The following is a 25,854-nucleotide window of genomic DNA, read 5'->3' on the forward strand; positions in this document are numbered from 1 at the left end:
CAAATAAAAACTGGTTACCAGCATTACAAGAAGGTTTTAGAAGGTGCCAGTTTTGTAATGCCTGTAAAGAAATGAAAAAGGGACCTAAAATTTGCAACAAATTTTATTCCATGGATGGAAATAGGAACTATAATATTAATCAAGTTATCACATGCAACAGTAAGAATGTTATATATCTGTTACGTTGCACGTGTAATTTAATTTACATAGGACGCACCTCCAGGCTTCTAAAAACAAGATTGAATGAGCATATATACAACATAAGAAAAGGTTTTCAGAAACATACATTATCGGCACACTTTGACAAAAAACACAATAGAAGAATAGAGGATCTTGAGTTTCTGGGCATCAGGAAGGTAGAATATGGGTGGAAAGGAGGTGATATACAGAATCAATTAGGTCGTTTGGAGATGAAATGGATCCACATTATGGATAGTCTTATACCAAATGGCCTTAATAAGGACTTCGAACTTCATCATTTTTTATAAACTCCCCAACCTATATACCAACTAATATATTCTTTAAGCTTTCCTGTAATACTCTCTAATAAGTACTTTTGAAGAAACCAATTAAATATAAAATTCCCTATCCCTAGTATTAATGTATCAATGTAAACCAGCAAAAATTAACAATTTAAATGTACAAATATTATTTCAAACCTAATCATATTATCTGGTATTAGTTAGTCATTTACAGTTGTAAATTATGTGTAGATGAATTACTCTAAGATTACTAATAATAGGATAGATCTCATTAAAATGTATATGATTCTGTTTTTGACAATAATGAGAACATTACGGATATGAAATATTTTTAAGATGTATATTTTTCTTTAGATTCCGTATTAACACATTACATACTAATTGTAAATACTTTCTATTTATATGGTATCTTGTATACTTGTAAAATGAAATAAGTTCGTCTAATTAATTTTAACATCCCTTAACTAATGTTTATGCATATATTGGTGAATGCCTTCACTTTGAACATTTCTACTTGGAGTTTTATGGTGACCATAAATTTAAGTGTTTGCCCATTTTAAAGATGGAGGACTGTGTACCGGATATCCGGTTTAAGGATTTTGAATGACTTAAATTAAGGTTTTGGACATGCGCACACCATCCTTGATAAAGCGTATTGCGAAACGTACGTTGGATTTATCGTTCTCTGGCGCCTTCCCAAGTACCTGCACACCAATAAGAAGAGCAACAGTTACTGGACTTTCTGGGGGAGGTTGTGTGGTTCAGTTTCTACACTCCTTACCACGGTTTCTAGTATCCTGTTAAGCTCATATTGAGCAATTACTATACTGTATTGCCTAAACTTATTACAAAAGGTGTTAATAGCAGGTCTGGTGACGCTATTTTATATATTTTATATATTGTGTTTTAATAAATTCATTTATCTGAACAACTGGTACAAGAATCTGTTTACCCAACAGTATAAAAGTGGGTGTGCGCTTCTACCTGAGCTTGGTTATAGCTCCACCGCATGTGAGTAACCATTTGCACAGACACAAGTTTTTTATTGCAACAAAGTTACAGAATTACGCTATGTGGCATATTTCTTCTTTTTTTATGAGGATCAAGAGAGACCACACAGAAGACTGAAGAGTGCCAGGAAGAATATACATATCCTTATATGAACTTTATATTTATTAATTTTATGGTTTTACATATATTAGTGGCACCATATATATGATACATTTTTTTGGGTTTATTTCATCTTATCACATTTATTTTATTTATTCTCCTTCTTTTGTGATATTTTGGTACTTGTTAACATACTGCATGTATTGTGCTGTTATGCCATGCCTCCTACAAACTACCCCTGCACTGGGAGTAAAAAACAAGCAAAGTTTAAAAAATATGTCACACTGTTGTCAGTCTGCCGTGGCACACCTGAGGATCTCTCACGGCACACTAGTGTGCCACGGCACACTGGTTGAAAAACACTGTACTACACTACACTAAAGCTAAAATTAAACCTAAAAGCTCCCTACGAGCTCCCTAATTAACCCCTTCACTGCTGGGCATAATACACGTGTGGTGTGCAGCGGCATTTAGCGGCCTTCTAATTACCAAAAAGCAACGCCAAAGTCATATATGTCTGCTATTTCTGAACAAAGGGGATCCCAGAGAAGTATTTACAACCATTTATGCCATAATTGCACAAGTTGTTTGTAAATAAATTCAGCGAGAAACCTAAAGTTTGTGAAACAATTTGTGACAAAGTCAATAATTTTTTTTATTTGATTGCATTTGGCGGTGAAATGGTGGCATGAAATATACCAAAATGGGCCTAGATCAATGCTTTGGGATGTCTTCTAAATAAAAATATATGTCAAGGGATATTCAGGGATTCCTGAAAGATATCAGTGTTCCAATGTAACTAGCGCTAATTTTGAAAAAAAAGTGGTTTGGAAATAGCAAAGTGCTACTTGTATTTATTGCCCTATAACTTGGAAAAAAAAGCAAAGAACATGTAAACATTGGGTATTTTTAAACTCGGGACAAAATTTAGAAACTATTTAGAATGGGTGTATTTTGGTGGTTGTAGATGTGTAACAGATTTTGGGGGTCAAAGTTAGAAAAAGTGTGTGTTTTTTTTTTCAATTTTTCCTCTTATTTTATATTTTTTTTTATAGTAAATTATAAGATATGATGAAAATAATTGTATCTTTAGAAAGTCCATGTAATGGCGAGAAAAACAGTATATAATATGTGTGGGTACAGTAAATGAGTAAGAGGAAAATTACAGCTAAACACAAACACTGCAGAAATGTAAAAATAGCCATTGTCATTAAGGGTAAGAAAATTGAAAAATGGTCCGGTCAGTAAGGGGTTAAGGACAAGGCCATTTTTCAATTTCCTTCCCTTAAGGACCAGGGCTATTTTTACATTTCTGCGGTTTTTGTGTGTAGCTGTAAATTTCTTCTTACTCATTTACTGTACCCACACATATTATATACTGTTTTTCTCGCCATTAAATGGACTTTCTAAAGATACCATTATTTTCATCATATCTTATAAATTACTGTAAAAAAATTATAAAATATGATGAAAAAGTGTAAAAAAAACCAAAACACTTTTTCTAACTTTAAACCCCGAAAATCTGTTGCACATCTACAGCTACCAAAAAACACCCATGCTAAATAGTTTCTAAATTTTGTCCTGAGTTTAGAAATACCCAATGTTTACATGTTCTTTGCTTTTTTTGCAAGTCATAGGGCAATAAATACAAACAGCACTTTGCTATTTCCAAACTATTTTTATTTTTTTTCAAAATTAGCGATAGTTACATTGGAACACTGATATCTGTCGGGAATCCCTGAATATTCCTTCACATGTATATATTTATATATTCCTTCACATGTATATATTCCCTCCCTGACCCCCCTCAAACAGCTCTTTTCCCTCCCCCACCTCACAATTGTCACCGCCATCTTAAGTACTGGCAGAAAGTCTGCCAGTTCTAAAATAAAAGGCAATTTTTTTTTATTTTTTTTTTTGTAGTGATGGATCCCCTCTCAGCCCCCAACCTTCCTGATCCACCCCATACAGCTCTCTAACCCCCACACCTCTACCTATCTTCCACCATCTTGGATACTGGCAGCTGTCTGCTAGTGCCCATTTTGCCATTATACATGTGCGTTTTTTTTTGTTTTGTTTTTTCTAAATCATTTTCTGTAGTGTAGCTGCCCCCCCCCTCAACACCCTACCCCCCTCACCGATCCCTTTACAAAAATTAATTTCCCTCCCTCTATCACATTAATGTAACATGCGCGCACCCCACGCCCCCCTGTGCGCTCCTGATGTATTGCTTGCATCAGGAACAGGAAGTCCCTGTAGCGATGGGCCGCCCACCAGCCTCCCTGCTACTGCTCCCTTCCACCAACAAACTGCACCATCGCTGGCAGAGTGGCCCTCTCTGCATCGACAACTCTGCAACTTTATTTCTGCAGTGCCCCACTTGTGGGGAATGCAGAAATTGCGTGATCTCGCTATTTTGAACGAGATTGCGGCAGAGAGAAGCCCAGGACTGCAGCAACTTACAGGGTATATCGCTGGTCCTTAAGGGCATATCGACCAACGTCGTACAGTGCACGACGTATGTCGTTAAGGGGTTAAAAAGCAAAATCTCATACATTTTATACTCTGCAACTGGTAAATTGGTCATTGGAAACACATTTTAAGGAAAAACAATTTTACAGTATACTTTCCCTTTAAGTTTTATGTTCAATATTTCTGAATGTACAGGCCGTATGGATATTACACCTTCAGATGGCTCGGCGTTTGAGCATGGAGGAGAACCATATGCGTGTGATCAGGTGAAGACTGAGGAGGATGAAGTTCCTATAAATACAGATACAAGTGATTAGCGCATATTACGTAAAGGGAAGGTTCTGTGATGGTGACAATTTGTCTCTAGTAAATTATAATTTTTCAGATAACTACACAGCAGACACATCAGTGCATAGCTCATGTTTATATCATTAAATAATTTAGAAAGTTAAACCACACAAACTCTGGGATGGGGTCTAACTACTTTATAAAACCACAAGGCTGTATACCTCACTAGTAGCTCATTACTGTGTCGCCACCTCCAGTGTAAAGACGTGAATTAACTGGTAATTATAAATAACAATGATCTTTTCTTCATTTGTTGCACAATATATTTTTCTTGACATGATGAATAAGCAATATAAGTCTTTAAACTAAAAATTAAAAGAATAGAGGAAAAGTATCACAGTATGTGTATTTGGTGCTATTGTCTGTCTGGGAAATATACAAACTGTTTTTTGGTAAAGTTATAAAAACTTGATCATTGGATATAAAAACCGAATCTGCTTTATTTGTACAGATGAAGATAACGCTGATATAGTGAAAATTGAGATAATAGAAGATCTGTGTGTGAGGCGTCAGGTGGAAGCTCCAGATGATAAAACCAATGACATCATCAACTCAGGTGACTATGCATGTGTGTTGTGTCTGAAGGATGTGGGTTACAGGTGAGTGTAAATGTATATTGTGTCAGAGGAATGTGAGTTCTAGTTGAGTGTACACGTATGTTGTGACAAGAGGTTTAGGATACAGGTGAGTGTACATTTATGTTGTGTTTGAGGGATGCAGCTTACAGGTGAGTGTGCACGTATGTTGTATCTATGAAAAGCATGTGACAGATGAGTGCACGTTTGTTGTGTCAGAGGCTTCAGGTTTATGGGGGAGTATGTACATATTTTGTTTATGAGATATGCTGGTTACAAGTGCGGGTGAACATATGCTGTCTATAGGATACGCTGGTTACAGATGAGTGTGTACATATGTTGTCTATGAGATACGCTAGTTGCAGGTGAGTGTGCACGTACACTACTGTGCAAAAAAATTAGGCTGGTGTAGAAAAATGCTGTAAAGTAACAATGCTTTCCAAAAATAGAATGTTAATAGTTCTTTTGTTTTGTTTTTTATATTCATTTTTATTGAGGTTCAATTCAAGTCATACAAACACTAGAATGTCAGTAAATAGTAGACAATAAACTTCAAATTAACTACAAAATATAGCAAATATAAGTCAACAAGTATATGCATTACATGCTTATATGACAAATATAAATTAAGTGCAGATGCCTGCCAAACTGTATACCCATCAAATGATTCATGAGGCCACTCTTGGACCTCCCAGTAATGTAAACGATGTGAAGCTAGAGCAGTTAGTCTACAACAGAAGGAGACCACTCTTGGGTCTCTGATGGTGAACCTTATTTTTCAATATGTAAAGAAAATGAAATTTGAGATGTAATCTAGCTGTTATATGCTAGATATGAGTAATTAGTCATATTAGGGTCAAGTTTGGGGGAATAAGGGGAAAGTGTGGAAAGGTAGAAGCATATTGTGATAAAGCTTTAGCATTAACAGTGTCGCGCCTCTAGCTGTTGCTAGGGACGCGGCACCTGCTGTTCTGCTCGTTGCCTGGGGGGGGAGTCGGCTCCTGTCTGCGTGCGGCGCTGACGTCATCACAGCACCCTTCCTCCGTTCTGAAGCCGGTCTGGATCTCCTGTGGCGCGAATCCTGCGCCTATGTAAGTTACTCACTTGCTACCTATCACTGCCCAAGTATAGGTGTTACTTAGTGTTGTCCTGGGTATTATTTTTGCTGTATGCTGGACTGTTATATTGTTGCTAACCTCTGCTTGTCTGACCACTCTGCCTGTTAACCCCTGAACTGCTCGATTGATATACTGCTGCTGAACTCTGCTTGTCTGACCACTCTACCTGTTTACCCTTAAACTGCTGGATTGTTATACTTTTGCTGAACCCTGCCTGTTTGACTAATCTGCTTGATTAACCCCTATTGCTTTGGATTGCCTCTCTGTTGCCAAACCCTGCCTGTCTGACCATCCTAGTGGTTTACCTCTGGACTGCTTTACCGTTGCCAAACCCTGCCTGCCTAAACATTCTAGTGGTTTACATCTGGACTAATTTACCATTGCCAAACCCTGCCTGCCTGACCATCCTAGTGGTTCACCTCTGGACTACTTTACTGTTGCCAGACCCTGCCTGCCTGACCATCCTAGTGGTTTTCCTCTGAACTGCTTTACCATTGCCAGACCCTGCCTTCCGGACCATTCTAGTGGTTTACCTTTGAACTGCCTTTTTATGATTCCCTGCCTGTTGCCACCGAAGACTATCCTGCCTGTGGTGAGTGCCGCTTAGCTCATCGTGCAAACTTTCTCTGCTCTGGGATATGCCCTATAATTCCGGCTCGACGCCGGGATAAGAAGACTACTGGCTGAGTTCAGTCTGATAGTGGAATATCCCACGAGCATTACATTATACTTGGGCCATGGAGCCAAATGAGTTAGCAAGAGCAGTTTATCTTCAAGGACGGATGTTGGGAACCCATACCACACAGTTCCAGTGTATGGATTCCAAACTAGAGGCTATAACCGCTCAACTCTCTGCACTAGTTGCAGCAAGGAATACCGCTCCTGTTGTTGTACCGCCAATCTCCGCTCCTAGTACTGAGGCTTCTTCCCCTGCTTCTAGAAGCATTCCCTGGATACCATTGCCTGACAAATAAGGTACTATTGATTGTAGGGGTTTTCTTAACCAGTGCAGGTTGCACTTCCGTAACGATCCTCACACCTTTCAGTCTCACCGAACAAGGGTCACTTTTATCATTTCCTTACTAAAAGACAAGGCCCTAGCCTGCGTTTCTCCCCTTTTGGAACAGAACGATCCACTCCTGCATGATGCTGATTTCTGCATTTTCTTCTGTGTTTGGGACTTCTGGTCGTACTTCTGCTGCATAATTTTCTCTCCTGGATCTCCACCAGGGCAATAGAACTGTGGCACAATTCGCCATTGAGTTTCACACCTTGGCACTTGAAACCACTTGGGATGGCAGTGCTCTCAAGGCAGTCTTTAGGAGGGGTCTGCATCAATGCATCAAAGATGAACTCACTTATCATGATATTTCTTCTTCTTTGGATAACTTTATAACACTTTGTATCAGTCTGGATTCTCGCTTCCAGGAGAGACAAGCAGTGAGAGACAGAACTCGGCTTTACTTCTTCAACAGCTCCAGTTACCCCAGTGGAGGAACCCATGGATCTCTCCTCCTTCAAACCCTCAGAGTTTGAAAGACAGAGAAGAAGGAGATTGAGACTATGCATTTATTATGGATCTAACACCCACCAACTAAAGAATTGTGACATTCGGCCGGGAAAAGCCAATGCTTAGGGGATAACACTGGGGTACCTCTAAGTATGATCACTACTAACTCCCCTCACTCCTCTCGGATTCTGGTACCTGTTGCCCTTTCCTTCCTTCAGAATACTGTCCACACTCAAGCCTTCATTGATTCAGGGGCAGCTGGAAATGTTCTGGATCACCGTTTTATGATTGCCACTTCTGCAGAAAAGACATTGTCTCTGACTGTGGGAGTCCTTCATATCGAACAGCTGCAGTTCGAGGTCATTCATTCCCCAGCACAGCCTGTCATCCTTGGTCTTCCTTGGCTTTGTATACACAATCCACAGTTCGACTGGGCTTAAGGACAACTGGCCTCCTGGGGTACCTCCTGTTTTCACACCTGCCTTACTAAAGTCCCTCCTCTGCTCTGCATCCCCATAGCCAGTATACAGACTCCTCCAAACCTTCTATCAGTATATGCGGATTTTGCAGATGTGTTTGAGAAAAAAGCAGCCGACGTGCTGCCACCCCACCATCCATATGACTGCAAAATCGACCTCTTTCCCGGAGCCCCACTTCCTAAAGGGAGGACTTTTCCACTCAACAAAGCTGAAACCAAATCCATGGAGGAGTACATCCAAGAGAACCTTGCTAAAGGTTTCATTCGCCCTTCCTCCTCTCCTGCTGGGACAGGCTTCTTTTTCATAAGTAAAAAGGATGGTGGGCTCAGACCCTGCATCGACTACAGGGCCTTGAACAACATAACTATCAAGAATCTCTATCCCATTCCTTTGATCACCGAACTGTATGGCTCACTCCAGAATGCTCCCTTCTTCACCAAGATGGACTTACGTGGGGCATGAAATCTGATTCGTATCTGCGCAGGCCACGAACACAAGATCAGGGCATTACGAATACCTTTTAATGCCATTTGGGCTGTGTAACACCCCTGCAGTTTTCCAAGCATTCGTCAATGATGTCTTCCGTGACCTCCTCAATAGCACTGTCATCGTCTACCTGAATGACATCCTTTATTTTCTCTTCCACTCTGGAGGAGCATCATAAGCACATAAGACAGGTACTTCAACGTCTCAGAGACAATTCTTTGGTAGCTAAACTAGAAAAATGTGAGTTTGACCAAGTTCAGATACAGTTCCTTGGTTATGTCATCTCGAAAGAAGGTTTTGCCATGGATCCTGCTAAACTCACCGCAGTTTTAGAATGGCCTCAACCTACTTCACTAAAGGAATTACAGATATTCTTGGGGTTCTCCAATTATTAACGCAAGTTTATAAAGAACTTTTCTCAAACAGTCGTTCCACTCATGGAATTGACAAAACGGAATAAAGACTGCAAACATTGGCCCCCTGAGGCCATATATGCCTTCACTTGTCTAAAAAAGGCTTTCTGTTCTGCTCCTGTGCTCTGCCATCCTAATCCTGACCTACAGTTCACTTTAGAGGTTGATGCCTCCAAAATAGGGGCTGGAGCAGTTCTAACCTAAAGGGATCCTTTAACCTCCAAGTCGCACCCTGTAGCCTTTTTTCTCCAAACGCTTTACTCCTGCAGAGAGGAATTACAATGTGGGTAATCGTGAACTCTTAGCCATTAAGTTGGCCTTGACTGAATGGCGCCATTGGTTAGAAGGCACCGCCAATCCCATTCAGATTCTCATCGACCACAAGAATCTGACTTAACTAGAGACTGCTCATCGACTCAATCCTCGACAGGCCAGGTGGGCCTTGTTCTTTTCCTGTTTTAACTTTGTGGTCTCTTATCTTCCTGGGACCAAAAACAAGAAGGCTGACGCCCTTTCCCGTCAGTTTCCTCACTCAAGTGATTCCTCTGAAGCTCCTATTGAACACATCATACCTCCCTCCTGTGTGGTTGCTCAACTGAACACCACCCTTCTTCAAAGACTGCAACGTGCCTAGTCTACTAAACCTCCTGAAGCTCCCGTGGCTTCCGATATCTTTTTTGTACCTCTGAACTTATGCACTCCTGTGCTGTCCTGGGCTCATGATAGTAAACTCTCAGGACATCCTGGTTTGACAAGGACTTTTAAGAGTCTTTCCCAACACGTAAGGTGGCCTACAATGAAGTCTGACGCTAAGGATTATGTGAAAGCCTGCACAACTTGTTCTGCCAACAAAACTCAACGATCCTTTCCTCCCGGCTTGCTCCAACCATTGTCCATTCCCAAACAACCATGGACACACATAACAATGGATTTCATTGTGGATCTTCCTCCTTCTGACCACCATACAGTAATCTGGGTTGTGGTGGATCGCTTTTCCAGACTAGCTCATTTTGTACCCCTAACCAAACTGCCTTCTGCCCAAGAATTATTGTCTCTTTTTCTCTTGCATGTGGTACAACTTCATGGCATTCCTGCGAATATTGTTTCCGTCAGAAATCCACAGTTCATCTCTACCTTTTGGAAAACCTTTTGTAAGATTATTGGAACCACTGTTTCCTTGTCTTCTGGCTACCATCATCAGACCAATGGACTTAACAGAGAGTAAACCAGGATTTCAAGGCCTACCTTAGAGCCTTTTTCAACGCTCTCCAGACCCCTATCTGAGCTGGCAAGAAACACTCATTGGCACTTTTCTCTTCAATGTTCTCAATTTCAAGCCGCAGAAGGGTATCAACCTCATGTCTTCCCTCTTTCTGCTCAGTCCACTGGTGTTCCTGATGCAGACCGACACGTTACTGAACTCACCACTCATTGGCAACGTAATCGCTGTCAGCTACGTTCAGCTGTCTCTAGATACAAAAAGTTTGCTGATCGTCATAGAGCTTCTGTACGTGCCATCTCGGTAGGTGAATGTGTTCGGGTCTCTACTCGACATATTCCTCTATGTCAACCCTGTCACAAGTTGAGGCCTAGGTTTATCGGTCCATACAAAGTCCTGAAAAGACTGTCTCATGTTGCCTACAAAGTGACCTTGCCCAAAACCCTGCGCATACACCCATTCTGCCACATCTCACTACTCAAGCCCTACATCAAGAATAGATATACCCGTCTCTGAGCTCCTCCTCCTCCACTCCTGGTCTGTGGTGACCCTGAATATGAGGTTGGTAAGATCCTGGACTCCAGATACAGGCGCAGACAACTGCATTATCTGGTACATTGGAAGGGTTACTTTGTGGCGGATCGTTCCTGGGTTCCTGCCCATGATGTTCATGCTCCATCTTTGGTCTCCGGATTCCTTGCTGCTCATCCTTTGTGGCCGACTCTGGTTCCCGGAGGGTACCCTTGAGAGGGGGGCTATGTCGCGCCTCTCTTGCTGTTGCTAGGGATGCGGCGCCTGCTGTTCTGCTTGTTGCCTAGGGGGTAGTTGGCTCCTTTCTGCATGCGACGGTGACGTCATCGCCGCATGCTTCCTCCGTTCTGAAGCAGGTCTGGATCTCCTTTGGCGCGAATCCTGCGCCTATGTAAGTTACTCACTTGCTACCTGCCAAAGTATAGGTGTTACTTGGTGTTCTCCTGGGTGTTATTTTTGCTGTATGCTGGACTGTTATATTGTTGCTGATCTCTGCTTGTCTAACCACTCTTCCTGTTAAACCCTGAACTGCTGGATTGATATACTGCTGCTGAACTCTGCTTGTCTGACCACTCTGCCTGTTTACCCCTAAACTGCTGGATTGATATACTGCTGCTGAACTCTGCTTGTCTGACCACTCTGCCTGTTTACCCCTAAACTGCTGAATTGTTATACTATTGCTGAACCCTGCCTGTCTGACTACTCTGCTTGATTAACTCCTATTGCTCTGGATTGCCTCTCTGTTGCCAAACCCTGCCTGTCTGACCATCCAAGTGGTTCACCTCTGGACTGCTTTACTGTTGCCAAACCCTGCCTGCCGGACTATTCTAGTGGTTTTCCTTTGAACTGCCTTTCTCTGATTCCCTGCTTGTTGCCGCCGAAGACTATCCTGCCTGTGGTGAGTGCCGCTTACCTCATCTTGCAAACTTTCTCTACTCTGGGATATTCCCTATCATTCCGGCTCGATGCCGAGAATAAGAAGACTACTGGCCGAGTTCGGTCTGATAGTGGAATGTCCCACGAGCTTTACAAATAGGTGATATATAGGAAAGTCTAGAAGTAAGTAACATACCCCTAGTGAGTTAACATGTCCAAGACTGAGCTCCTTCTTATCCCCCCCTCACCTCAAGCTCTACGCTGACTTCTGACTTCTCTATCCCTGTTGACGGCATCACCATTTCCCCATTGCCCCAAATCCACTGTTTCTGAGTTAGACTTGACTCAAATCTATCCTTCGTCCCCCATATCCAATCGCTTTCTACATCCTGCTGCAACCATCTACGCAATATTTCTAAGATTCGGCCCTTTTTTGAGCGCTAACATCACAAAGCAAATAATCCACTCCCTTATTATTTCCCAATATGACTACTGCTATATCCTACTTACTGGCCTTCCTCTTTCCTGCCTCTCCCCCCTTCAATCCATCTTATATGCCTCTGCCAAACTGATCCACCTTTCCCATTGCTCTGTATCTGCTGCACCTCTCTGCTAGTCCCTTCATTGGCTCCCCATTCACAGCAGAATTAAATTAAAAATTCTCACCCTTACATACAAAGCTCTCACCAATGCCGCTCCCCTTTACCTATCCTCTCTAATAAACAAGTATACTCCAGCCCGCCCACTAAGATCCAACTGCTCCTTGCATCCGCGACTATCACCTCTTCTCATGGTAGACTGCAGGACTTCTGTCGTGTAGCACCTACCCTCTGGAACACTCTCCCTTGTGCTGTCAGGCTTTGCCATAATCTTTCTTTAAATGCTCCCTGAAGACTTTTCTGTTCAGGGATGCCTACCACCCAACTCAATAATAAATTAATTTCACTTGCCTAACATTTTCCTCATCTAACTTTGCATTAACATCTTTCTCAATCTTGCAGTCTTCACCTCCTGTTTCTCAACCTTCTACCCTTCTAGATTGTAAGTTCCCACGGGAATAGGGCCCTCAATTCCTCCTGTATGTGTTTGTAAATTTTGTCCTGTCTCTTACAAGTTTTATATCATTGTTTTATTTAATATCTCCTGAGGGGGATTATTGAACAGGGGGGTTTATAAGCATGTTTGTTATGTGATTCAACCTGCTTATGTGTGATGTTTATGGGCTCGTGGTTTGGAACTTTGAGGCCTTTGGAAGTGACGCAGCCTTTTGGTTGGGCACGCTTTTTTGGACTGTATGGCTCACCTTGTGTTCGGGCGTGGTTACGTTCCATTTCCCATTTCCACATTCCCGACCGTGTGGCGAAGGACATATTCTAGTCCACAGGGGTCTGGTCATAGGAGGTGATGAGTGCCCCAGCCCTTGGGGGTGGCAGGTGCCATTTTTGTTTTTACTACATTAGTCCATATTTATATATCCTCTATCCAGTTATGGAGGATTCTGATGCTGGAGGATTCTGATACCGAGACTATTTTGAGTTCGGATTCAGATTCTGTGTCCGGTAACGAATCCGGATTGGCCTCGTTGACACATGGCAACCAGTTTTGTTCTGTATGCCATATGAGAGCGTCTGGTTCCTCGGACTCGGCGAACCAAGGGACTGCTGAGCCATCCGCCTCTGGGGGTCCCGTCCTCCGAGAGGCAAGTTCTCTACCAATCCATACTTCTACACATGCAGGTAACCCAGTTTATGGTTCCTCCAAGCGGGGTGGCGTGTCCCCCCCCCCCCCCCCCCCCCCGGAGGTTGCAACACGTTTCTGCTTCCATATAATGTTGGCGATTGTTCGTCTGCAGAGTCCAGCCTTTTATTTTAGAATGTGCTAGTGCCCTAATTGTCCCGGGCCTTCCGCCTTGGAGTTGGCCTCTACAGTTCCCCGCGGGTGTAACTGTTCCTGAGTGTCGTGCCTTTCGTTACAGGATTGCATGCCTTCGCATATTGCTCAGACATATTTTTTCAGTTATTGAATGACCCTATCATTAGCAGATACAGGGATTTTCAGTCTGATCATTCGAATGGTGCACCTCATTAAACATGTGGGGATGGGGTTATCCCTTGTTTGTCATTTGTTTGAGATCTTTCATAGTTTTTTGAAAGATAGGGCTCGGTTTGGCTGGTCCTGCGGGTAGGCCTGTATCCTTTGGGCAACCTTTGGGTTGCCTTCTATTTTATTTTTATTTCCTTCAGGAACCATCTGGGATTGATACTTTGTTTCTTCTTCGGAAGTTGTTTGGACATGTTAGTCCTATGTTTAATAATGTCTGTTTTCTTTTTCTCCTATGGGGGAGAATTTATTCAGCTTGCCGGTTAGGACCTGGGGTACAGACTGGTCCTGTTGGGTTCATTCGGTTTTTGTGGCTGCTCAGCCACGTGGTGCTGTTTCTGCTGGACTGGTTCGGTAATAGCACTGAGTGCTCAGGTTATCATTGTTTGATAGGACCTGTGGGTTCGTGAGGCGGGAAGGATTGTTTCAGTCCTTATAGCCTTCAGTCATAGATGACCGATCAGGGGAGTATTCCGCTGCGTCACTCTAACATCTGATTTCATCAGAACCTGGATTCCTCCTCCATGTGGGGGAGGGTTGGCGGGCTTAGCGCCCCGTTACCGCAGTTGAGTGGTTTGACCTTCAGTTTTAGGCCTCTGGATGGTCCTGTTAGGGCTTGATCCAACAGCTTGTATGGATAGCTGTCCAGCATGCGGAAGGTTTTGCAAATTTGAAACCTGTTGCAGTTCTTGGCACCTTCAAGGTGTGCGTGTAAGCTGTTTCTAGTGTATCTAGATACAGTTTTTACTCTTGGATGTGTATGGTCTGACTGAGTTATGAGACCTTTGGGTCTTCTTCCATTGTCTCCAGGGGAGTTAGATCTCCTTTTAGGGATCTACGTTCCGGATGATGGTTGATCCCTGTGGGGTCTTGTTCAGCCCGGGGTTCCCCGGAGCTGGGAATGCTTAGCGCCTTTTTCTTCCCTGTGTCCTCTGCCTGTGTGGAGGTGATGGGGAGACTAGCCCTGCTAGTAGGGTTGTGTGGACCTCGAGGTATCCCTTCAGTTGTCCTGAGGCTTTGAGAAGTCCTTTCATTCAACTTCTAGCCTTGCTCCTTGGAGCATTGGACTTTGGCTGGGGGTGGTTCCTTCCTTTTTGTCGGGGCTTTCAAGTTCTCCTCGCTATCCGATTTCTCTGGATATGCATTTGTTCCCTTGTCTGGCTTTTTGGCCAGTTGGGGTGTTTAGTTCCAGGGTATGGTCACCTGAACTATTGGGTGCACGGACCTGTTTTTCTACCTGAGACTTCCGCTTTCTGGGGCTTTGCTCCTTTTCCTGTCCCAATTTTTGGGTTGTTTTGGATCTCAGGGCTGGTTGGGGTATTCCACGGTAGTGGGAACTTGGGCTATGTCTTTGCTCCATCTACCTGACCGGGTCAAGGTTGGGCTGGTTTTCAGAGTATTTATTACTCTTTACAACAGAGTAATCCATGTCATCTAGGGGTTAGCTGTGTGGCTTGCACCTCAATGGTTGTGGGTTTATACCCAGCTGCTGGCATTGGATGCTAGGGCATAGATCTAGCCATCTGATGAACCTTTGAGACTGAGGTTAGATTCCTATATGGCGGGCTACTTGTAGGGGGGTCCTTTTCTAGGACATTTGCGTTGGGGATTTTCTTCCCAATTAGCCGGTGGCTTCGGGCCTTGAGAACAGTTGTTGCCCTTCCGGCATTTTCCCCTTTTCTTTAGGGTATATTCTCCTTCCTATGAAGGTGGAGTCCTTTCTTGGGGCTTCTCCTGGTCGGGAAGTGGAGGGTGGAATTGGCTCCAAGTCAGACTGTGGGGCCTTGTTTTGATGGATCCTTGGGTCTATGGCCTTGTCTGTTTCCAGAGTCGGGTTGTACTTGTATTCTTTGTTCCCCTGTATGGATCCCTGTGGCTGGGTTGGTGCAGCTGGGTGGGGGTCTGCAGGTCAGGATGTACGAGCGGTCTAAGGGTTGCAGTCTCCTCTGGAGGTGTGAGCTTGTTGGGTCTATCCTGATAGCTCAGTCTGGTAGTAGATGGTTTTTCCTTTCTCCTTGCTCCTTTTGACAGGAGAGGGTTTACTCTTCCTTCGGGTTCTGAGGGTATACTCGCCTTCTCTGGGGGCCTCGATGGAGGCTTTGTGTTCCCCTTTTTAGGGACCTGTGAGTAGGTCCGGCGGCTTAGGTTGTCTGGAGCGTGTGCCCTCTGTTGAAGGGCTGTTTTGTGCGGGTCTGTTTCTTGATGACTGCTTCTTCTTCCTTGCAAGCTCCCTCTGTGTTGTCCTGTTATGGACTCCGTGTTCTCAAACTTGGGGTTTCTTCTGGGTCTATTACACATTTCCACGGTCGAATACTTTTGTATTCTATGGGCAGGAGATGGGAGGACTTTGCCTCTTTAGCTACGTTCCATGCTTGCAGGATGTTGGGGAGACGTCTTTTCTGTCTCCGTGCCCGGTATTATCCCTGGTTTTGCCTGGTATAGGCATAGCCTCCTTCCCTGTTTGGGTCCATTTGGGTCTCTGTGAACTGGGCCCACTTTTGGAGGTGTTCTTTTTTGTATTAAGGGACCTTTCGGTTTCCTCAGTTCTCCTTTGCCTTGTCCGCTTGGGGGTTTCGGCTGGTACCCCCTTCATTTGTGAGTGGTGGGGGCTGTCTCTATTTTTTCATTCTGGACTAGCTGCGAGTCGGTGTCATTGGGGCTTTTCCATTAAAAAAGAACTTTCTCGGCTTCAGACGAATCGGGATTTTTTTTATTGGGTAGAGGTTCAGGCCTGGTGCCCTCAGTATGGCCCGCCTATTATACCCTCCCGTCTTGGCATTCAGTGTCCTCTATAACTTGGGTATTGTTTTCCAAAAGTAATGAATGCAGCTGTGGACTCTTTCCATTTAAAAAGAGAAACATAAATTATGTTTACCTGATAATTTCCTTTTCTTCTGATGGAGTTCACAGCTCCCCACCCGTAATTTTCTGTGGGGCGTCCTTATATTCTTCTGGCACCTTTTCACCCTGATTTTTCTTCTACTGTTCCTCTGCAGAATGACTGGGGGATGAAGGGAGTGGCAAGAGTATTTAAGCCTTTGGCTGGGGTGTCTTTACCTGGTGGGAAGGTTCTTATTTCCCAAAAGTAATGAATGCAGCTGTGGACACTTTCCATCAGAAGAAAAGGAAATTATCAGGTAAGCATAATTTATGTTATTGTCGGGTCAATTAAGGATCACATTGAGGCGCGTGTACTCATAGTTAGCCAACGTAACTTCTATTGTGGTTATTTGGTTGTACTTAAGTTTCAGAGAATAGTACTAGTCAGGTCAGTGACACTGGGATTGAGGTGAGAAGTTACAACTGAGTGAAAACATTAAATAAAGTGGCTGGAGACATACATATTTGTTCTAATAGGAATTAGCCTATGGCGTGTCCCAAATATAAAACTTGAAGGGCAAAGGTATCATGGCATGGGTATTAACTAAAATATAGGTCTGCCACATGGGCCCTATACCTTGTTTCAAAAGACCTAGATTGTTGTTTTTTGCTGACTCATACTACATGACTATCATACTAGAAATGTTCACTATCATCTAGATGCAAACCTCCCATTACCCTGAGTAAAAGTTAATTTAAAAGTGCATAATAGATATTCAGGTTCTATCCATGAGAGTTAGAAGTTTACGTATCTCAGCTGAAGGAACCCAGTTCCTCCAAAGTGTAATTATGCCTAGGGCCATAGGTGCACAATATGAGATATCACCAACTAAATAAAAATTCTAACTCTCATACATGTATCTATGACCTCAAATGAAAACATCATCTTAAAATGGTATAATAGAATACAAAGGTGTTTTAATGCATATTTGAGTTATACACCAAAGTAAGCGTGTTAACCAGGACAGTGTAATGAACGATGTAGCAGTTACATTATAGGGTCACTGTACCTAATATAGAGGGTCAGACCTGTGCAGCTATAGCAAGAGAATATCATAGTAGTACACTCTGGTTTACAATAGGGATATTATTAAATATAAAAGGGTGAACAATTTCGGAAAAGGCGGTTAGTGATTTTTTCTGCAAAGGCTATGTTGGTGTACTCACCACTAACTACTTTCAACAGAACAAGTTTTCCCCTCATGGTAAACCCGCCCTATGGCTACTACACTGCTCAATGTATATTGGGTAACGGGTAACAAAAACCATTCACAAAAGTTGAAACTTCAACAGTAATACAGAGAATACAGTTGTTCAATATTGCAGATATGAAAAGGATAACATAAAACGAGTGCTAAGGAGCAGTGTCTGATGTAAACGGTCGGAGACTTGTAATATATGGGTACCTTAACCCACTCAGGATCTTTGGGGCTCATCTAGGTTGAGTAATGGCTAGAAATAACCTGTATTTGTAAAATTTTCGATTTCTGATTAACACCAGGGTGTAGCTTTCGTTTGTCATGAAAAGAGAAGGTCTCCAAGCATGAATGTGGACTCCAGTACTCGTAGGCTATTTCAAACGTTAGGAGAGTGTCTAGTCTGTCCCAAACAGTATAGTACTGTAAATTATTTTGACTATGCATCGGTAAGCTGTCTTCCTATTCTCTGTAAAAATGTGTAGTATCAGATCGTAATCTCCTGGGACAAAGCTTCCTCTAGGGATTCTGAATGGATCACTGTAATAATGCAAAAATGTATGAAAAAATCCCAAAATCTCGATCCAGTCCAGGAGCTCTTGCAAAGCACGTCCTGCCGCTCCAGTGATCAGCTCCGCCCCCATTAATAGTTTATTTTTTCGTAATTAACAACATGCAAAGTGAGTGAACTGAAGAAACCTCTAAATCAAATCAATATTTGGTGTCACCACCCTTTGCTTCAAAAGAGCATAAATTCTTCTAGGTACACTGGCATACAGTTTTTTTTTAAAAACTCGGCAGGTAAGTTCTTCTATGGATTTAGGCAGCTTCTATCTCTTCATGTAATCACAGACCGACTCAATGATGTTAAGATACTATCACTTCCAGGACTTATTGTCCTTTTTTATGCTGAATATAGCTCTTAATGGCTTTGGCTGTATGTTTGGCGTCATTGTCATACTGCAGAACACATTTAGGGCCATTCAGATGTCTCCCTTATGGTATTGTATGACGGATAAGTATCTCCCTGTACTTCTCAGCATTGACCAATAACTCTGACCAAATACCCAACTCCATTTGTAGAAATGCAATTTTGGATTTTTAGATCAGTATGTGTGCATATTGTTCTTGATAGTAGTGTTTATTACATGCAGTGATATGAAATTTGGTGTATATTGTCTCTTTAAACCCTTTCTGCCAAACTGGAGTTGGCAGATCAAAATCACGCCGGATTAATTTGGCCAGGGTGATTAACAAACTCTACTCTCATGCAGTTGGTTGCTTGAGAGTAGGGGGCGGCACAAATGCGCCCCACATTTAAATGGGTCACCTTTTTAATGGAATACATTTTTGATTAATTGGAGCTTTTATTGTAAATCCAATAGGATCTGTTTAGGTTGAACTTGATGGACTTCTTTCTTCTTTCAACCTTATCTACTATGTTACAATATTCGATCAGATGTGGACTGGTTCCCAACATGTGAATCCTCTATGCTTGCAAATTGTATGCCTAAAAAAAACCTGACCATAATCCTATACTATAAAAGGCCAAGTGTGTTTGTCCGAAGCTGTCATGCGCAGTAGAGACAGCACGAGGACAAACACACCTGGCCTAAGTCCCTACCTGTTCTGCCGACTGCGGCGAGCAGAAGTGGGCGTGGCCGAGCGTGAAGGGGCGGAGCCTAACGCGAAGGCCCGTGAAGGGGGCGGAGCCTAGCGTGAAGGCCTGTGAAGGGCCGTGGAGAGAGCTCAAACAGCTCAAGAGAGGGTGGAGAGATGTGGGGAGAGGGGGGGAGATGTGGAGTGAGGGGGAAGATGTGGAGAGATGTGGGGAGATGTGGAGAGATGTGGGGAGAGGGGGGAGATGTGGAGAGAGGGGGGAGGTGTGGAGAGAGGGGAGAGATGTGGGGAGATGTGGAGAGAGGGGGAGATGTGGAGAGAGGGGAGAGATGTGGAGAGAGGGGGAGATGTGGAGAGAGGGGAGAGATGTGGAGAGATGTGGGGAGATGTGGAGAGATGTGGGGAGAGGGGGGAGATGTGGAGTGAGGGGGGAGATGTGGAGAGAGGGGGGAGATGTGGAGAGAGGGGGGAGATGTGGGGAGAGAGAGAGGTGGAGAGAGGGGGGAGATGTGGAGAGAGGGGGGAGATGTGGGGAGAGAGAGAGGGGGAGAGAGAGAGAGGAGAGAGAGAATGAGAGAGAGAGGGGGAGAGAGAGAGAGGGGGGAGAGAGAGAGAGGGGGGGGGGGGGAGAGGGAGAGAGAGAGGGGGGGGGGAGAGAGAGAGAGAGGGAGAGAGAAAGAGGGGAGATGTGGACAGAAAAAGAGAGAGGGGGAGATAGAGAGAGAGGGGAGTGAGAGAGACAGAGGGGAGAGAGAGTGAGAGAGACAGAGGGGGGAGAGAGAGGAGGAGAGAGAGGGGAGAGAGAGGGGGGGGAGAGAGAGAGCGGAGAGAGAGAGGGGGGGGAGGGGAGGGGAGAGAGAGAGGGGAGAGAGATAGAGAGAGAGAGGGGGGAGAGAGAGAGGGGGGGGAGAGATAGAGGGGCAAGAGAGAGGAGAGACAGAGGGGGGGGGGGAGAGAGGAGAGAGAGGGGGAGAAAGAGAGAGAGGGGGAGAAAGAGAGAGAGGGGGAGAAAGAGAGAGAGGAGAGAGAGAGAGAGGGGGAGAAAGAGAGAGAGGAGGGAGAGAGAGAGGGGGGAGAGAGGGGGGAGAGAGAGAGAGATAGAGGGGAGAGAGAGAGAGGAGAGAGACAGGGAGAGAGGGGAGAGAGAGAGAGAGGGGAGAGAGAGAGAGAGGGGGGAGAGAAAGAGAGGGGGGGGAGAGAGAGAGAGATAGAGGGGAGAGAGAGAGAGGAGAGAGACAGAGAGAGGGGAGAGAGAAAGAGAGAGGCAAGAGAGAGAGGGGGGGAGAGAGAGAGAGGGGGGAGAGAGAGAGATAGAGGGGAGAGAGAGAGAGGAGAGAGACAGAGAGAGGGGAGAGAGAAAGAGAGAGGCGAAAGAGAGAGAGAGAGGGGGGGAGAGAGAGAGATAGAGGGGAGAGAGAGAGAGGGGTGAGATAAACAGAGGGGAGAGAGAGAGAGAAAGGGGGAGAGAGAGGGGAGAGAGAGAGGAGAGAGAGGGGGGAGAGAGAGAGGGGAGCGAGAGAGAGAGAGAGAGGGGAGCGAGAGAGAGAGAGAGAGGGGAGCGAGAGAGAAAGATAGGGGGAGAGAGCGCAAAAGAGAGGGGGGAGAGAGAGAAAGCAAAAGAGAGTGGGAGGGAGAGAACGCCAGGGGTGGAACCACTGTACTGCAAAAAATGGCCCGTGTGAACGGGCTTTAGGACTAGTTGTATATAAAAGAATTTATGCTGTTTTTAAAGGCAAAGGGGTAATGCTTTTGCAATTCCGCCCCCTGCACATTCACAGCCAATCAGCCGCTAGCATGGGGTGTCAATCATCCCGATCATATCGCAGAGGTGACCACTGCTTCTTAAAGGGACACTAAGCCTACATTTTTTCTTTAATGACTCAGACAGAGCATGCAATTTTAAGCAACTTTCTAATTTACTCCTATTATCAATTTTTCTTCGTTCTATTGCTATCTTCATTTAAAAAGCAGGAAAATAAAGCTTAGGAGCCAGACCATTTTTAGTTGAGAACCTGGGTTATGCTTGCTTATTGGCTTGCTAATTGTATTCACTAATAAGCAAGCGCTATCCAGAGTGTTGAACCTAAAATGGGCTGGCTGCTATACTTTAAATTACTGCTTTTTAAATAAATATAGCAGGAGAACAAAGAAAATTGATAGTAAGAGTAAATTAGAAAGTTGCTTAAAATTGCATGCTCTATATGAATCGTGAAAGAAAAAAATGGATTTAGTATCCCTTTAACTTAAAGGGACACTCAGGTTAAATTAAATTTTCATGATTCAGATACAGCATGTAATTTTAAACAACTTTCCAATTTACTTCCATTAAAAAAAATGTGCACAGTCTTTTATATTTACAATTTTTGAGTCACCAGATCCTACTGAGCATGTGCAAGAATTCAGACTATACGTATATGCATTTGTGATTGGCTGATTGCTATCACATGGTACAAGGGGAGTGGAAATATACATAACTTTGAAATTTGTTATAAAAAAAATCTACTACTCATTTGAAGTTCAGACTAAGTGCTGTTGCATTGTCTTGTTATCTTGCATTTGTTGATTATGCAAATCTAATGTGTTGACTGGTCCTTTAAAGGGACAGTCTACTCCAAAAAAAAAGTATTGTTTCAGTAGACAATGCCTTTACTACCCATTCCCTAGTTTTGCCTAACCAACAAGGTTATATTAATACACTTTTTACCTCTGTGATTACCTTGTATCTAAGCCTTTTCTGACAGCCCTCTGATCACACGTTTTATTTATTATCTATTGACTTGCATTTTATCCAATTAGTGCAGTGTCTGCCACAACCCATGGGCGTTAGCACAATGTTATCTATATGGCTCACATGAACTAGTACTCCCCTGTTGTGAAAAGCAAATACAAAAACATGTGATAAGAGGCTGTCTTTAGTGACTTAGAAACAGGAAGAAATTTAGAGGTTTAAAGGTTATAAAGTATATTAATATATTAATGTTGATTGTGAAAAGCAGGGGAATGGGTAGTAAAGGCATTATCTATCTTTTAAAACAATAACAATGTTGGTGTATTGTATTAAAAGATAGATAATCCCTTTATTACCCATTCCCCAGTTTTGCATAACCAACACAGTTATAGTAATATACTTTTTACCTCTATGATTACCTTGTATCTAAGCTTCTGCAAACTGCCCCCTTATTTCAGTTCTTTTGACAGACTTGCAGTTTAGCCAATCAATGGTGGCTCCCAGGTAGCTTCACGTGCATGAGCACAGTGTTATCTATACGAAACACATGAACTAACACCCTCTAGTGGTGAAAAACTGTTCAAATGCATTTTGAAAAGAGGTGGCCTTCAAGGTCTAAGAGATTAGCATAAGAACCTCCTAGGTTAAGCTTTCAACTAAGAATACCAAGAGAACAAAGCAAAATTGGTGATAAAAGTAAATTGGAAAATTGTTTAAAATGACATGCCCTATCTGAATCATGAAAGTTTATTTTGGACTAGACTGTCCCTTTAACATTACTTTCTTTGAAAGCATTTTTTTAAACCTGCCTAAAACTTTTGCACTGAAGTGTATGTTATCTATGAGATCCTCTGATTAGCGGTGAGTGTGCTCATATGTTCTGTTTTTGATTCTTGGGTTACAGGTCAGTGTGCGTATGTGTTCTATTGAAGCTGGTTTCAGTCGAGTGGGTACGTATGTTACATGCATATGTTTCTATGTGTTCTGTCTGTGGCATGTGGGTTACAGGTTAGTGTGCACATATGTGTTGTCTTAGGCATGGGTTATGCAGGTTAATGTATATGTACGGTGTGAGTGTGAGGTACATATGCAAAGGCAAGTGTGCACATTTTATGCGTGTTGTACGAAGGTTACAGATTACTGTGCACATTTCTTGTGTTTAAAGTACAAAGGTTACAAGCAAGTTCGCATGTCTAAACGTGTGTTCTCACTGTACAGGCGATATGGATGTGACGCCTTCAGATGGCTCAGTGGTTGAGCACGGAGGAGAATCGTATGTGTGTGATCCGGTGAAGGCTGAGGAGGTGGAAGTTCCAATAAATACAGCTACAGGTGATTAGCGCATATTAAGTAAGCTGAAGATTCTGTGATGGTGACATTTTTTCTTTGTAAATAACAGTTATATTTGCTCAGATGGTTACACAGCAGACACGTGTTAGTGTGCAGCTTAGGTTTATATTATTATACAATTTAGAAAATTAAACCTCACACACTCTGGGATGGGGTCTAACTACTTTATAAAAGCACAAGGGCGTATACCTCACTAGTAGCTCATTATTGTGTTGCCATCTTGAATGTGAAAAAGTTTTACTAGTAATTCTATATCTTAATGTTCTTCATTTTATTTGTTGCACAAAATCTTGTTTATAAGATGGCACATAAACAATATAGAAAATAATGCCTCAAACCCTGGCACTCAAGGGGTTAAAATCTGCCACTGACCTTGCATTCTGACCCCTTAGTGGATAGTTTGCCGACCCTTGTGATAGGCCGTTCTATTTTATATTTTATTGGTGCTCATGGTTGTAAGGCTGAGTCTGGCATAGTTATGTGAGTTGATCCTAAACTGCATCTGAGAAGGTCAGGTGCGTTTTTCTTCAACTGGGCTTGATAAGCTGAGGTAATTGGGTCTTACGTTGGGCCCCTGTGCAAAGACAAACCTGGCCTGGATTTCAGCAGAATACAGACTGAGGTGTGTGCTGTGTTTGTAGTACTGAATCTGAGCTCACATAGACAAGTTAAGTATGCTAATACACAGGTATAATTATAGCACTACAGCTGCAGTAGTACTGGGTCTGAGTCACATAGACAAGCTGTGTGTGCTGATACACAGGTATAATTATAGCACTACAGCTGCAGTAGTACTGGGTCTGAGTCACATAGACAAGCTGTGTGTGCTGATACACAGGTATAATTATAGCACTACAGCTGCAGTAGTACTGTGTGTGAGTCACATAGACAAGCTGTGTGTGCTGATACACAGGTATAATTATAGCACTACAGCTGCAGTAGTACTGTGTGTGAGTCACATAGACAAGCTGTGTGTGCTGATACACGGGTATAATTATAACACTACAGCTGCAGTAGTACTGGGTGTGAGTCACATAGACACGCTGTGTGTGCTGATACACAGGTATAATTATAGCACTACAGCTGCAGTAGTACTGGGTCTGTGTCACATAGACAAGCTGTATGTGCTGATACACAGATATAATTATAGCACTACAGCTGCAGTAGTATTGGGTCTGTGTCACATAGACAAGCTGTATGTGCTGATACACAGATATAATTATAGCACTACAGCTGCAGTAGTACTGGGTCTGAGAGCTCACATAGACAAGCTGTGTGTGCTAATACACAGGTATAATTATAGCACTACAGCTGCAGTAGTACTGGGTGTGAGTCACATAGACAAGCTGTGTGTGCTGATACACAGGTATAATTATAGCACTACAGCTGCAGTAGTACTGGGTGTGAGTCACATAGACAAGCTGTGTGTGCTGATACACAGGTATAATTATAGCACTACAGCTGCAGTAGTACTGGGTCTGAGTCACATAGACAAGCTGTGTGTGCTGATACACAGGTATAATTATAGCACTACAGCTGCAGTAGTACTGGGTCTGAGTCACATAGACAAGCTGTGTGTGCTGATACACAGTATAATTATAGCACTACAGCTGCAGTAGTACTGGGTCTGAGTCACATAGACAAGCTGTGTGTGCTGATACACAGATATAATTATAGCACTACAGCTGCAGTAGTGCTGGGTCTGAGTCACATAGACAAGCTGTGTGTGCAGATACACAGTATAATTATAGCACTATAGCTGCAGTAGTACTGGGTCTGAGTCACATAGACACGCTGTGTGTGCTGATACACAAATATAATTATAGCACTACAGCTGCAGTAGTACTGGGTGTGAGTCACATAGACAAGCTGTGTGTGCTGATACACAGGTATAATTATAGCACTACAGCTGCAGTAGTACTGGGTCTGAGTCACATAGACACGCTGTGTGTGCTGATACACAGATATAATTATAGCACTACAGCTGCAGTAGTACTGTGTGTGAGTCACATAGACAAGCTGTGTGTGCTGATACACAGGTATAATTATAGCACTACAGCTGCAGTAGTACTGGGTCTGAGTCACATAGACAAGCTGTGTGTGCTGATACACAGGTATAATTATAGCACTACAGCTGCAGTAGTACTGGGTCTGAGTCACATAGACAAGCTGTGTGTGCTGATACACCGATATAATTATAGCACTACAGCTGCAGTAGTGCTGGGTCTGAGTCACATAGACAAGCTGTGTGTGCTGATACACAGTATAATTATAGCACTACAGCTGCAGTAGTACTGGGTCTGAGTCACATAGACTAGCTGTGTGTGCTGATACACAGTATAATTATAGCACTACAGCTGC

General features: G+C 43.2%; 1 protein-coding gene across 1 annotated transcript in view; it reads left to right on the plus strand.

Moving 5' to 3' along the window:
• LOC128657412 (zinc finger protein OZF-like) overlaps nt 1-25,854 on the plus strand; it is a 174,088-nt gene that overhangs the window by 20,257 nt on the left and 127,977 nt on the right. Inside the window, exons 2-3 of the mRNA XM_053711752.1 lie at nt 4,864-4,968; nt 23,362-23,475. Of these exons, the coding sequence (XP_053567727.1) occupies nt 23,367-23,475 (109 nt within the window). The 5' untranslated portion in view covers nt 4,864-4,968; nt 23,362-23,366. The remainder of the gene's footprint in view (nt 1-4,863; nt 4,969-23,361; nt 23,476-25,854) is intronic.

The sequence above is a fragment of the Bombina bombina genome, chromosome 4 (assembly GCF_027579735.1).
Source record: "Bombina bombina isolate aBomBom1 chromosome 4, aBomBom1.pri, whole genome shotgun sequence".
Taxonomy (NCBI): Eukaryota; Metazoa; Chordata; class Amphibia; order Anura; family Bombinatoridae; genus Bombina; species Bombina bombina.